The sequence below is a fragment of the Lepus europaeus genome, chromosome 5 (genome assembly GCF_033115175.1).
Source record: "Lepus europaeus isolate LE1 chromosome 5, mLepTim1.pri, whole genome shotgun sequence".
Lineage (NCBI taxonomy): Eukaryota > Metazoa > Chordata > Mammalia > Lagomorpha > Leporidae > Lepus > Lepus europaeus.
Genome location: NC_084831.1, coordinates 92,661,698 through 92,677,833, shown reverse-complemented (window position 1 = coordinate 92,677,833; position 16,136 = coordinate 92,661,698). Strand labels below are relative to the sequence as shown.

The 16,136-nt window shown below is 38.8% G+C and overlaps 1 protein-coding gene across 3 annotated transcripts in view; it reads right to left on the bottom strand.

Moving 5' to 3' along the window:
• SNX7 (sorting nexin 7) overlaps window positions 1–16,136 on the bottom strand; it is a 148,977-nt gene that overhangs the window by 119,619 nt on the left and 13,222 nt on the right. For all 3 annotated transcript variants that reach the window (XM_062191805.1, XM_062191803.1, XM_062191804.1), the window contains exon 2: window positions 1,895–2,077. In XM_062191805.1, coding sequence (XP_062047789.1) covers window positions 1,895–2,077 — 183 coding nt within the window. The remainder of the gene's footprint in view (window positions 1–1,894; window positions 2,078–16,136) is intronic.

Here is a 16,136-nt window from a genome sequence, read left to right as displayed (position 1 = left end):
AGAGTAATTGTCAGGAATATGGTTTCCTTGATAGTCATAATTATTTATATTTGGATCATTGTTTAGTATTCCTAAGTAGGAGATTTCTATGTACAAATGCACAGATGTGTTAGTGCATTTATCTCCATAATTTTTGGTGTCCATGAATATAAATATTTATAAAACTGAAACATTTCCAGGGACGCCATCTCTGAACCTCCAAATTAGAAGGGATATCCAATGTTCATAATATTCTGTATTCCCCTTCAAAACAGTGAAAACTATGCACAGTTGTTTAATGTAATCATCCCTCCTGTACCCCAGAGTGAAAGTCCCACAAATGCAGACGGCTCCTTCTGTCAGGTCTGTCCTGGTCAGTGATGTAGTCTTTAATATATAAGCACAGTACTCTGCACTCAAACTCCATGGAGTAATTAAAAGAATAAATGATGATAACTGAATGACAAAGAAAAGATTGATAACATAAAATACATCTACCCAGATGTTTATACATTTGTATTTGTAATGCATATTTCAGTTTATATAAGTATATTCTATATACTAAGATGTAGTAAAATTAATTAGAATTAGAACAGAGGAACTTGGTTTATAACAGTTAATCAGAAAGACATTTTGTCATATCTATACAAAGATGCACAAAAATATACAATTAAAGATAGATAGTAGGAAAATAAGCAAAATGTCCAACTTTAAATCCCAGCTAGTTGCTATGTTTTGTAATCTTTGGTAAGTTACTGAATCCCAGTGCCTTCACTGATAAAATGGAAGTAATAAGCTTAAATGAGTGTCAAAAGTTCTTATAGAATACTGTATAACACAAAGAAATCAAAATAAATGTTAGCTGGGGCATATACTCTTATCCATAATTTTATTACTACTTATACTACTACTGTAAAAGCAGACCATTTAGAGTACAATGTATACAAGGGTAATGTAGAAGTACTCTATGTCCATGATCAGAATGAAATCAATAAGGTAGCTTATAAAGAGTATCTTTCGGAGAGAAACAAATGATAAAGAAAAATAATCAGTGTCAAAAAAAAATCTTTGCTGGGAATGATAATGATGCAATACGGTTATAATATTAATAGTAGTCAAAAGAAAAACCTGGCTCTATTCATAGCAATATATCTGTACAGCATATTCAATTTTCATGAAAAGTATATGAGGTTAGAACTGTTATCCTGTCTGCAAATGAGGACGCTGATATAAAGAGGTGAATTAAACTCCCTGCAACACAGGCAAAGGACAGAAACCAAGATGCAACTCCATGTTGTCTCACTCTACCATCTTTTTCTTTTTAATTACTTATTTGAGAGGCAAAAAGATGAAGAGACAGGGACAGAAAGACAGAGATGGGGCTCCATACACTGGTTCACTGCTCAAATGCCTCGGAAATCAGTCTGGGTTTCCCACATGTGCAGCAGGAGCCTTGAGCCATCCCCACTGGCTCTCCAGATGTACTTAGCAGGAAGCAGGGATCAGGAGCCAGAGCCAGAGTTTGAACCCAAGGACTCCAGCATGGGACCGGACCCTGGACAATGATGTCCTAACCAGTGTCTTAACATCAGGCCAAACATCCCCTGTATTTTTACCTGTTTGCTTTCTATATTAGCAAACAAAGGCCCTTCTTTTCCATTAATAAATGTTCTTACTCTACAAAGTACAACTGCTATAAAATGGGTTAGTGTTTCTCAAGTGAATTTGAATATCACTGACTTCATATAGAACATGTGAAGGACAGATAAGATTCAATGTCTTATCCAAAGTGCTCGAAAAAAATCGGTAAATTCAGTTTAGATTCTGCAACCCTGAGAGTCATAAATGAGTAAGAAGCACTTCCAGTATTCCTGAGAAAGAAACAGATCCAAGAAAGTACTCATTCGACGTTTACCTTAGTAATGATTCTGTAAGTAATAAAAGTTTCAATCGTAGTAACGTGGCTTTCAGGTTCATCGACAGTAATGAAGAGATCCTTTAAATCTGGCTCATCTTCAAACTTGATTTGGTTTATCATTGATAAAGGGGATGTTGGCATCATGGGGCTGAAGGAATTGATGTCCATCAATGAGGCATCCTAAGGAATAAAAAGCAAACATAATCATCAATAGTTCAAGTCCTCTATTTCTTAGATACCACCAAAATGAATGAAATATATCAAGTAAAAACTATTGGGCTCTTGATTCAATACGAGTATACAGCAAAAAGTCTGTGAGAAAAGGTAAGATTATTTTGGTGCAGAACTGTTTCTGAAATTCAAGCACATAGTTTTTTTCATATTTTGCATTTTATTTGAACTTTTGGATGACACCTCGTATTTTTATCAGTGCTTTTTCTTACACTCTCACCCATCCATGACAGGGAGGAAGGAAGGGAAGATAGAAGGTAGGGCACAAGAGAGGGACAAGAAGAGGGGAGCGAGAAGATAATGAGGGAGGCCGGGAGGGAAGGACAGAACAAACGAAATAGCAAAAAAGAAATAAACAAAAAAAAGGAAGGAAGGAAAGAGGACAGAAAGACAAAAGGAAAGGGAAGGAAGGATGGCCCGAGGAAGGGAGGAAGAGAGCGAGGGCATAAACCCCCAAGGATGGCTACAGTTTGTACAGTTTGAATTTTCGTGTTCCTTCCAAAATTCATGTTGAAACTTATTCAGCATGAGTGTTAGAGGTGGGGCCTGTAGGAAATGATCAAGTCATGAGGAGAAGGCTTTGCGGATACTTTAGCAAACTTACCAAAGGCTAAAAGGAACCAGCTGTCCCCCTTTCTGCCCTTCTACCTTCTACCACCTTAGAACATAGCAACAAGCCACATAATGGAAGCAGAGAGCAGCCCTTCCTAGACACAAAACCTGTCAGCACCTTTTCTCAGACCTCCCAGCCTTCAGAACTGTGATACATGAACTCCTATTATTTATAAATCACACAGTCTCAGGTAATTTTAATAGTAGCACTGATGGACTAAGACAAGGATAAAAAGAGACATGTGGACTACTTTCTGGAAATTAGAAATCTATCATAGAAGTGTAGAAACAACTGAAAAATGACCTGTAAGAGATTGGTAAACTAGGAAGAAGCAAGTATATTTATGGTGTAGAATCCAAGAAAGGTTTACGGATTGGAAGCATCAAGAGCCTGTGGGAATAGAGGTGGTGGTAGTGTTAAAACAAGAAGGGATGCAAATCTAATAAAACCAAAAGGAGTTAAAAACCTCATTTTCTGGGGCCGGCGCCATGGCTCACTTGCTTAATCCTCTGCCTGCGGCGCCAGCATCCCATATTGGTGCCGGGTTCTAGTCCCGGTTGCTCCTCTTCTAGTTTAGCTCTCTGTTGTGGCCCGGGAGTACAGTGGAGGATGGCCCAAGTACTTGGCCCCTGTATCCGCCTGGGAGACCAGGAAGAAGCACCTGGCTCCTGGCTTCGGATCGGCACAGCACCGGCAGTAGCGGCCATTTGGGGAGTGAACCGACAGAAGGAAGACCTTTCTCTCTGTCTCTCTCTCATTGTCTATCACTCTACCTGTCAAATAAGTAAAAAAAAAAAAAAAAACAACTCATTTTCCTTCATCTACCATATGCAACAAGGCACATTTCTCATCCGCATATTTCTTTTTAATTTCATTTTTAAATTTTTTTTAAAAAGACTTATTTTTTATTTATTTGCTTTTTAAATACAACTTCTGGATTACAGTGGCTCCCCCCGCCCCATAACCTCCCTCCCACCTGCAACCATCCTATCTCCCACTCCCTCTCCCATCCCATTCACATCAAGATTCATGTTCAATTATCTTTATATACAGAAGATCAATTTAGTATATATTAAGTAAAGATTTCAACAGTTTGAGCCCACCCTGAAACACAAAGTATAAAGTACTGTTTGAGTACTAGTTATACCATTAATTCACATAGCACAACACATTAAGGACAGAGACCCTACATGGGGAATAAGTGCACAGTGATTCCTGCTGTTGATTTAACAACTGACATTCTTGTTTATGGCATCAGTAATCGCCCTAGGCTCTTGTCATGAGTTGCCAAGGCTATGGAAGCCTTTTGAGTTCATCATCTCTGATCTTATTTAGACAAGGTCATAGTCAAAGTGGAAGTTCTCTCCTCCCTTCAGAGAAAAGTACCTCCTTCCTTGATGGCCCGTTCTTTCTGCTGGGATCTCACTCACAGAGATCTTCCATTTAGGTTTGTTTGTTGTTGTGTTGGTTTTGTTTGCTTGTTTTTGTTGTTATTGTTGTTGTTGTTGTTTTTTGCCACAGTGTCTTGGCTTTCCATGCCTGAAATACTCTCATGGGCTTTTTTGCTGGATCTGAATGCCGTAAGGGCTGATTCTGAGGTCAGAGCGCTGTTTAGGACATCTGCCATTCTATGAGTCTGCTGTGTATCCGCTTCCCATGTTGGATCATTTTCTCCTTTTTGATTCTATCAGTTAGAATTAGCAGACACTAGTCTTGTTTGTGTGATCCCTTTGACTCTTAACCCTATCATTATGATCAATTATGAACTGAAACTGATCACTTTGACTAGTGAGATGGCTTTGGTACATGCCACCTTGATGAGATTGAATTGAAATCCCCTGGCACATTTCTAACTCTACCATTTGGGGCAAGTCTGATTTAGCATATGCCAAACTGTACATCCTCATATTTTAAAAATATTTATTTATTCAATAGGCAGAGAGAGAGAAAGAGAAAGATCTTCTATGTGCTGGTTTACTCCTCAAATGGCTACAATGGCCAGGACCAGGCCAGGCAGAAGCCAGGAGCCAGGAGCTTATTCCTGGTCTCCTACATGGGTGCAGGGACCCAAGCACTTGGGCTGTTCTCCATTGCTTTCCCAGGTGCACTAGCAGGGAGCAGGGTCAGAAGTAGAACAGTCGGGTTTTGAACCAGCACCCAGTGGGATGCTGGATTGCAGGTGGTCACTTTACCAGCGCAGCCACAGCGCCAGCCCCTCCCATCCCAACTTTGCAGCACACTGGAAGTTTATTTTCTGGAGAGAACCTACACTCAAAAGCACCAGGTAGGGTAGGGGAGAAACCCAAGAAAACGCAGATACCAAGTGGAAAGTCCTGCATACTAGATGGAAAAAGCATCCAACCTTCTCCTTCTACTTGGTCCCAAGAATGTTGGCAGGAAGATGCACACTCACTCGTAGGGCATTAGAGCTGCTAGATAGCTATAAGCAACAAAAATGTATTGTTCACCATTCTAGAGGAATGGAAGCCCAAGTTCAAGCTACTGGCAGACTCCATAACCTGATGGAGACATGCTTTCTAGTTCACAGATGATGTCTTCTTACTACAACCTCACATGATAGAAATGATGAGGGTCTCTTAAGTGTCTCTTTTACAAGGACATCAATCTCATGCATAAGTACATCACTCTCATGATGTAATCACCTCCCAAAGTCTCCACCTCTTTCCCAGTACCAATCTCCTTGGGAATTAGCATTTCAGTGTATAAATTTTGGGGGGACTCAAACATTCCTACCATAACATGCACACAGGATTGAAGGTTTCCTCACTTAGGTAACCATTCTCAGAGAAAACTGACAGTTGTAGTGCCCTCATGAGCTAGCAGGTCTCTCTGAATCATCACCCTGTTAGGTAGACACTGACCTGTGGGGGTGACAGTGAGACAGGCTGAAGAGCGAACATGGAGGTTTCATCTCTGATGCAGACCGGAAGTCGTACCTCACAAGTCTTGTCCATGTCTGATAACCTCGGTAGCTGAGTCCTGGGCCTCGCTGGGGCACAGCTTAAAGGAGTCTTCCCTGCCTTGTGATGGGGTTAGACAGGGTGGGGGGTATTTGGTCGAATAACAGTGCGCTGATAAAGTCCTGGGAGGAATTTCACCAATCCCATGCTCAGAAAGCCCTCCACCCATCAATATCCAAGGGTAGGGGAAATGGAGGGAACAATGGGTCCATGTCTATCAAAAAGAATCCTAGTCTGAATGCAGATTGGGCTCTCATTTATTAAGATGCTAGCCTGGTCTGTCAGGTGCATACTTGTCACTAATCCTGGCTAACATGCTTACCACTGCTCTCTGTCTTATGTCGGAAATTCTTTTCTCATGTGAAGACAATGACCTCTGATCCAGCTGTCTGTGGTATCAACCCTACAGGGAAGCCCCTACCATGCCCATAGGGTGCTTACTCAGCTTTTCATCACCTGGTGTGGAAACTACCAAACATCAACCATGAGGAAGGCCTCTGATGTGAAAGAAATCACAAACTGAACAAGAAAATCAGAGGTTTGAAGGCTTAAAAAATACATGATGAAATTATCGGACAGATAAAGGAATATATTAAATCCACAAATGCAAACACAGTGTTACAAAAAGAACATTCAGAGAACAACAGCAATATCAACAAAAAAGGAGACTCATAAAAATTGAAATAGGTTTGCAAGGTAAAACTCAACAGGAGATCTAAACGACAGAATTGAAGAACTCTCCCATTATGTTGAGCCAAAAGAACAAGATATGAAAAGTGAAAGAGAAAAGATTTTTAAAAGTTGACGATCCAGGTAGACTGTGGCTGAATAAAAGGAAATCCAGTAGAGGAAGAAGGACCACATCCTGGAGCTAAGCTGATTCCAGGTGGACAGGGCCTATTAGGCCTCCCCAGAACTAACAGGAAGTTGGTCACAGGTAGGACTCCCACAAGTATCCATCCCCATGACATTTCACAACAGCAGAGATTGCTAAATTCCTGAAAGCAATTAAGGAGTACATGAGCAAGTAAAACAAAATAGGAAGTTTGAAAATCAGAATGGTATCAGATTTCTCAATACTAAAGCTGGAAATTAAATGACAATAAAATAGTGCCTTTAAAACCTTGAGAGGAGAACATTTTCACCTGGAATTATACTTAGGCAAACTGTCATGCAAGCATACCGGCAAAACAGAGCAGTTTCACACATACAAGGCTCAAAGAATAAACTTCCCCAGCACCTGTTCTTTGGAAGCATCTTTACTTCTCCAAAATAGAGGCATATACACAAAGAAAGAGGAAAAGTTGCTAAAAATAAGAGATCCAACAGAAGACAAAAACGAAGGGAAGTCCCTGAATGATGGTGAAAAGAACATTCCAGGTTGGTAGATAGTCAATAAACCTAGAGAACAACCTGGACCAAGAAACTGAGTCTCCAGGGAGGCAGAGAGATGAGTACAGAGGAAGAAATCAAGAAACAGAGACAGAAAGACAGGTGGTTAAAAAAAAAAAATAGAGTGAAACAGGGGAGTGAGCAAAGGAGGCAGAAAAAAGAGAAGGTGGGAGGTGGAAGGGAACAAGGGAAGGAGGCGCAGAGGGCCGAGGAAAAAAGTAAAGAATGGAAGGAAGAAAGCAAACTGAGTACCTAATGGATTTCAACATGATAGGAAGCATTATTACATGAGATTCCCAGATAATTTATAATCACTACAAAGAAAGTCAAGAAGGAGGGAGAATGCAAGAGACAGAGGAAAGGAAAGGACTGGAAGAGAAGGAAAGAATGAATGGACGATGAATATTCAGGAAAACAGGAGCTGTACAAGAATGAAAATGTAGTCATAGTTGTACTGTATGGCTTGGATGGGAATGAAAATAAATTGCTGTTAATCCTGGGTTTACCTTTAAATGGCAATATAATTATATTAAAATGGTAAGAAAGAAACTATATTTGTACATGTTTCAGGGGAGGAAACACTGATTTGAAAATAACACGACAATGGAAAAAGAGATGAGATATAGTTCCAGATTGAAGGAGCCCAAGGCGGCATCACAGCTAAATGCAGCATGCGATCCTGAATTGGATGCTGCTTCTGAGCAAAGAACATTTTTTTTTTTTTCTCCTCTAAAGAATACTCTTGGGACAACTAAAGAAATTCAGAACGCTCAGTGGATTAGCCCACTACATTATGTCAATGGGAACGTCCTGATTTGAATACTCAGACTGTGGATGGAAGAGTGTTCTTATTTTCAGAAAATACAAGCAAATGCATTTAAGAGTTACGGGGTATCAAGTCCCTAATTTACTCTCAATGTACACAGAGAGAGGGAATACAAAAGCTGTGAAATGGTAATAGGTAGGGAATTTTGGTTCTTTGTAGTACTCTTGAAACTTTTCTCTAAATTTTAGCTTATATCAAAATAAAAATGTTTATAGTTTTTGAAAGTTGGGGCTAGCATTGTGGTGCCGGCATCCCATATCAGCACCAGTCCATGTCCTGACTGCTCCACTTCTGATCCAGTTCCCTGCTAATGGCCTGGGAAGGCAGCTGAAGATGCCCAAAGTGCTTTTGGTCTCTGCTCCCATGTAGGAGACCCAGTCGAAGGACCTGGCTCTTGGCTTTGGCATGGCCCAGACTTGGCCGTTGCAGCCATCTAGGAATTAAATCAGTAGATAGAAGATCTCTCTCTCTCTCTCTCTCTCTTTCATCTTCTCTCTGTTAACTCTATTGTTCAAATGAATGAATCTTTTTTTTACAAAAAAAGATCATTTAATAAGACTTAAAACAAAGCAAAACAAATTAATTCAAAATGGTTGTTTGGTCTAGTGGTTAAGAAACCACTTGAGATGCCTGTGTCTTATATTGGAATGCCTGAGTTCAAGTTCCAGCTCCACTCCCAATTCTAGTTTCATGTTAATACTCCAGGAGGCAGTAGTTGACGGATCAACTCCTTGGATTCCTGCCACCTTCATGGGAAACCTAGACTGAGTTCCTGGCTCTTTAGCCTGGCCCAGTCATGACTGTTGTGGGCATCTGAAGAGTGAACCAGCAGATGGAAGTATTTCTCTCTCTCTCTCCCCTCTTCTCTCTGTTGTTCTGTTTCTCAAGTAAATAAAATATATTTTCAAATTAAAAATATAATAAAAATTAAAAGGTAGCATCCCCTGCTCTAGCATGGAATGCCATTACCATTTCATAATCCCGAGCAATTTCTAAGCTATTATTCCCTGTTGCATTCATTATTTGAACATAATATATTGTTATCTTTTTTAAAATTCAATATCATCAATAAGCTTCCTACTAAGAAGAATGAAGAATATTTATTCTAATAATTAAGTACATGAATATAGATTTTAAATTCCTATTTTACTCATTGGGTTACAACCCATTAATACTATAACTTATTTTGATATTCAAACTGTCCCAGATTTCACTGTAGAAAGTTTCTTACAGCCTGTGTGATTTGGCTAAGCCTTCATTATTCCTCGAGCAGTTTCTCTTCTGGCATATCAAGATATTTTAGATTGGTTTTGTTCTTTCCCTGTCCCTAGAATCAGATTATTTCTTAAAAGAGCTCTGGTTCCTTTCACAGGACCCTGAAGCAGTACTCACCAACCAAGATATAAGTGCTAAGAAATATTTATATGATACAAATATACATTCACACACTTAGATCTAGATCCATGGATAAACAGACATTGAAAATTCCAAGAGTTCACGATGCCTCCAATTCTAACTGGACACTGCATAGCTTATTCTAGTGTTCTATATTTATAAGCCTTTTCTTCCGTGGGAAGAAGCCTATCTCCCATCATCTTGAAGTACTATTTTTTATTTGCAAAATATCCCTATACATATCCAATTTCTGAACCATGATGGCTGCCCCTTCAGTTTTGTACACATCCTAAGGCAACTTCATTCTCAGTCTCAACCTCATTCGATGCCTCCTCAGCCCAATTCCACTGGCCACTTTCTTGACCACACTGGTCATCTGCTCATTCAGCTTCAATAGCTTTGTTTCATGTAAATAAAAGGAAAAGGTAAAAATGGGAAGGGAAAGGTTACGTGTCATTATTTATGAAGAAAAAGTTTCAATGAAGCAAAAGGATATACAGTCAAATATAAGTAAAACTTATGCTTCGTTCGCATACTAAGAATGAGACTGGAGTTATTTCTGTAGTAGTACTAATGACTTGTTTTCCAGTTCTCCACTTCTGTTTTTAGATGCATTTTTCCCTAAAGGTAAAGATACAGATGAGACAATCAAGTTTTGACTACCGCTATGAAAAAGACAAAAGTTCCGTGATATATTCAGAGATTAATTCTTCAGCAAAGCCCTTCTTAAAAGTTGACCGGTCCTGAGTGAACAAATCATTATAAAGGAAGTCAAAACTGGCATCTAATTCAGTCTCAGCCATTGACTCAGCAGATAACCTAGAACCATTAATTGAGCCCTTCAGGGTTAAATTAAGGAATTGGACTTAATGGTCTCCAAAATCCCCTCCCCCTAAATACCATATGCATTAAAAAAGTAAAATTCAGATGTTTCAAGAAAATGCACTTTTCTTAAGAGAGAAAAAAGGGCAGATTTGTTTTTCCCTCAAACAAAATCAATAAAAACACTTTTGAATCATCAATAATATACAGAGCACTAGTTTAAAGGCTCTTCCCACAAAAATTTTGGTAATAACAGAGGAGATATTAATACAAGACACATTACTTGAACAAAAGCATGAAACTTTGGGCTATCATGATCCCCAAAAGATCTGTGAAAGTAAAACATTGAGGCATGATTTGGACCAAGAGCAGAAAACAAATTTCAGTTGGATTAATCAGACATGCAAAAATATAGAACAAAAGTTCAGTGAAACATATCATTTTATATTCTTATGATAAGAAACATTGAGAATAAATTTTATTCAAGTGACAAAATAAGTGGCTAAAAGTAATGTTTTAGAAGAATATACAAGATCCTGGAAAAAGTTTTACAGTTTGCTATTAAGTGAAACAGCAGGTTATAAAATCTGTGTACAATCACATTCCAACCTATGTTTTCACGTGTGATATTAGCAGGGATGAGCTCAAAGGAGAACAAGGAGATGCAGGAAGAAGTTATACCAAAAATAGAAATGCCAGTAGAAGTTTTCCAAGATTACTGATGAGTTTAATATTTTTCTATGTAACTTTCTCTATTTCCTAAATAAACATGTATCATTCTGTAATCAGAAGAAAGCATTGAAACCATTAGAGTCAATACAGTATATCATGCATTCATGGACAATAAGAACCCTGGTGATGACTTAAAGGAATTTTTAAAGCCATTTTCACTGAATATCTTGGATTATATTGGATATAACTTATCAAAGTTAGAGAAATAGGAATTGGGGGGGGGGGTATCTACAATCCAATGAAATTGAGATTGTCCAAAGAAATTATGGAATGCTAATACAATTGAAAACAGAATTTAGAGCTTCCAAATGAATGTATGATAGGCACATACAAAAATTTCTCTCAAAATCTATTTCATATAAGGAGTAGTTCTTAAAGTTGGCAAATTTTAATTTGGTGGCCAAATCTACTTTAAATTTCACCCACATTGCACACAACCATGTGCTACCGCACTCTTTGTACTCATCCTCCTGCCTCACCACAACCCACTTTTTGTACCTACTACATAATTTAGCATTCTGTTTCTTCTACTAGAAATGCATCCTTTTGAAGAATGGGAAAGATCTGCATCAATTTACAAAGGCCCACAATTCCAATGAATGTAGTGTGGTGTCATAAAAATACACTTCAATATCTAGCAAAGGAAGAAATTACAGGCTGAAATTTAGCAACATCCAAGATTTCAGAAGAAGGACTTAAATTACTATGATTCACTCAAAAACATTCGTAAAACCTCAGTAAAACTGACTATCCAAAGTGTTTTATATTCACTTCAAAGAAGGAAAGAAAACAAAGGGACAATGCTTAAAAGATTCACATTTGGATGTGAATAACTGAAGAAAATCAGTGTGTGAGAAGATCCAAAGAAGCAATTAACCAAAAAGAACTCCATTTAACCTTTTATGTTCGATGCTTTTCAGGAGAAATGGGTTATTAAAATCTGTTCTTTCCAAACAAAGGTCTCACCACCACAATATCTGTCTCTGACGCGCTCTCTCTCTCTCTCTCTCTCTCTCTTCTCATCCTTCCTTCCCTCCCCGCCTTTGTCTTTCTCACTGGTTTCCTCCCTCCCTCAGCATTCATATAAATGTCCTGTATCTTATGGTTTTTTTAAACACCACATATATATCTTTTCATTTTTTTTCTCCAAGACATTAGAGCAGAAAGGAAATCATCTGTGTGAAAAATCCCCACTTCTTAAATAATCCTGAATAGCGAAACACGCATACACACCAAATCCAGAAAACCTTGCGGTTTCAGGCTGAGATTTAAATGAATGTAGAAAGAGAACAAAGCCCATTACTAGGCTTCAAGAATTTGTTGTCTTGTATTCTTACTCCAAAATAGTGCATCCAAAATAGTGCATCTATCGTAACTGAAACCACTTAAGTAATTTCAGTGAAATAAACGGATTAGAATCCTGTTAGCGTGCCTTTGGACTTCACAGACAAAATCATTTAAAAACTGAGTGTAAGTTTTCCTGTTGCTACTATTGAGTGGAATTGTGTAACACCCAGAACCTCACAATGTTATCTAATTGAAAGAGAGGGTCTTCATAGAAATTATTAAATTCAAATGAGGTCACTGGAGAGGCCCTGAATCTCCTATCATTGGTATCTTAGTAAAAGGCGGATGTGTAGGCTGAGACATGTAAATAATTACAGGAAGAAGCAAGCCAGCTGGAGTCCACGTTTCAAGACCTAGAAAAGCCCCTTCCTTCACATCCTCTAAAAGAAGCACCCGGCTGACACCTTCAAGGCAGACAGCTTCTGTCCAGCACTGAGTGTGGAGGATACCTTGCTGGAGGTCCTCTGCTCCGGCGGCTGGAGCAGACTAATCCCACTTGGCTGCACCAAAGGCACACACAGTCACAACCTGAAGAGGGAAGCAAGGGTGGGCAGAGGAAATCATGGCTACACTATTTCATCATGGTTCTATTCATCCTATTTTTCACAGGTCAATATTCTATTCCAGAAATTTCTGGAAGAGGTTGTTGCCTCCCTCATTTAACACTATCACATGGTTGCAAAGTTCTATCACAAACAAAATGCATAGTTGAAATGCTAAACAAAGAATAGTTTGCCAGTATTTAAATGCTCTGGAGATATCAGCCAAAGAAACAGGTTAACAGGGAAGCTACGACCTCTCGAAGAGGAGTCCTTTGCTAATGTCCCTCACTAAAATGCTACTCATGAACTTCTCATAAATATAACATGAATTTTTCTGATAATACTAAATCACATCCACCATCTGTGCACAAACAGCTATTTTCTTTTTACAAGTCAAGAGAGAAAAAAAAAATCAAAGTGAGAAGTGTGAGAAATCAGAACACTGGCATGAAAAGGCCATGCAAATAAAATTGCTGATATACAGGAAACTCTCACACCAAGAGACATCTGGTAAAAAAGCAACTTAAAGTGGAAGGAGTTAGAGAAACCATGTTGTGAAGAGGGACACTCATCTTGATAGGCCTAAATTTAGACTTACCAGCTGTGTTTTGGTTTACAAATCCTTCCAATCTGCCTGCTTATAATAATAATAAAAGATGAGAAAGGCTGCCTGTGGAATACTGTGGAAAATGTGACTGAGGAAAAAGCCAGTCTCTGTTATGTTGTGTTAAGGGGTACATACCATTCTAAGCTTATTTGACTCAATTTCTCCTGCTGTATAGTACACAGACTCTGGCTCACGTATACCCTGACTTCTTTATCCATTCTTCTGATTCTTGGTTTTTTCTAACCATTACCATGAGTGCTGTACTTCCTCAGATTTTGTGCACACACTTATACCATACAAATGTCTATACCACAGAAATGCTTCGCCTGATCTTATTTGACAATCTTTCCTTCCCGAAGAATTAAAAACAGGTATATTAAAACGAACAAGTCTCTGAGGTCAAGGAAAAACAAAAGCTAAGCCCACTTGAGACATTTCTCAGCTGAGTGAACGTGGTCACGTCTCTGAGGTTCCATGTTCTCACTGGCAATCTCTTGGAGAGGTGAGAGGCACTCTGGATCACAGAAGTTTAAGGAGAAGAAAGCATTGGGGTGTTATGAGCCATCTGGTTTCTGTCACAACTTCTCAAGTTGGCCACTAGAGTGCAAAAGCAATCACAGACAATACATCAAGGAATGGATGTGGTTGTCTTCTAATAATACGAGATTTAGGGGCCAGCGCTGTGGCATGGTCATCTAGGCCTCCTCCTGTGGCATGGGCTTTCCAGGTGGGTACCAGTTTGTGTCCCCGCGGTTCCTCTTCCAATCCAGCTCTCTGCTTGTGGCCTGGGAGGGTAGTGGAGGATGGCTCAGGTGCTTGAGACCCTGCACCCTTGTGGGAGGCCCTAGGGAGGTTCCTGGATCCTGGCTTCAGATCAGCTCAGCTCTGGCCATTATGGCCATCTGGGGAGTGAACCAGCAGATGGAAGACCTCTCTCTCTGTCTCTCCCTCTCTCTGTCTGTGACTCTGCCTCAAATTTTAAAAAGCACTATATTTAGAACAAAAAAGTACAGCCAGATTTGGCTCACGGACTGTTGTCTATCTCTGCTTTACACTATACCATTTACATAAATAGCAATATAATTTATAAGGACCAATATTCATTTATATGCATAAGATTATTTGATAATAAAAAAGCATTTTGGAGTTTTTTTTAAAAGGTAGATTTAAGGATATAGCACTACTAAAAAGTGTTCTTTAACTTTCTTTTACAGTTTTACCACAAAACTTAGGAATAAAAACAAAGTTCTCTTAGCGATTGGAAGGTAGAAAAAAGTTAAGTTCCAGATTTTCAGCATTTGCATTTCTTCTGCAGTTTTTTCGCCACACACACATGCACACACACCCATACAAATCATATTCTCAATCATCTCAGTAAGGAATACTGCATATATAAGGCAAGATAAATAAAGAACAACTAAATGCTAAGGCTGAAAGTGAGGTGAGGCTGCCTCAGTAAGTGCATCCTACAACACACTGAGACAGGTCACACACATGTCCCAGCAGCAGCATACTGACTCCATGTCAATGACATGTACAGTCATGAATGGTAAATCCACACACGATGAACTACTTCTCACAGTGCAATGAAGCCAGTTTGGGGTACTGAACATACCTATTCCACACAATATCAATTGTGGATTCACTGTTGACTACCTAGATGCAGAAGAAGCCAGGAAAAATACTTCTGAAGAAGTTGAGCATATTCTATGGACAAAAAACAACACAGATTCAACTCAGGAAAAATAATCACAAATGGTTTCTAAGATGCAAAGCCTAGTGACAGTTAATAGGCCTAGTTAAAATGGATCCTGGTCCACAGTCAACTAAAACCAATCTCCCTGACTAAAGTATGTCTTTACATTGACTCCCTGGGGGAATGACCAAGTGGCCAACATCTCCAGCCCCAACAACAAATTTACAAGCATTTCTGAGGAGAACTAATACATTTACAGATAGTAGAAAAAAAGTAGAAGATTAGAACAGATGTACCAAACCCAAACCCAAAATTAAATTAAAAGATAACTCTATTTTGGTACAAATGAAATTGAAATCAATGCATAGGTTTTTAATAATACGTATTTTTCTGGACTTTTTGAGAAATAACCTTATTCTTATCCATTAGTAATTTCAAATTGCCTGCAGACAATACATGTAGTGATTCACATACAACAGCATTTAAGAAACAATGCCAGAATTTTGGCATCGCTCTCAATAGATGTTGAAAAACATATGCTTTAATTATTTCAGATTAAAAGCACCCTACATCCTAAATTTTATTTCCATGGATCCTCCTGTCACTCTGGAAGGCATTTCTATACTTCTCATAATTAACTAATTATAGGAGTTGTATAGATAGCCTCATCTGGGTTAATAGTATATTATCACAAAATCTTCCTGTAAGTAAGAATAAGCTCCTTAAAAACAGGGACATTGATATTTCTGTGGTCCTCTGAAGGCCACAATAGCAACCACCGACAATTTTCTAAGTGCCAGTACCTGTGCGCGCATTATTGCATTTAATCCTCTCAACAACCTGATGAAAATAAGCATGATTTTCATTTGTATTTTCCAGAAATAAGCTTGTGGTATAGGGATGATAAAAATTCTCCCCAAATCACTTATCTCTTCATTTATATAGCCAAGACTCTCATGCACACAGAAAAACACCTGGTGGGTCATTTTATTCTATTTAACAAATGCTCACTGGATCGTGTGTTGGGACCTGAACTGTGGCTACAACAGGGGCCA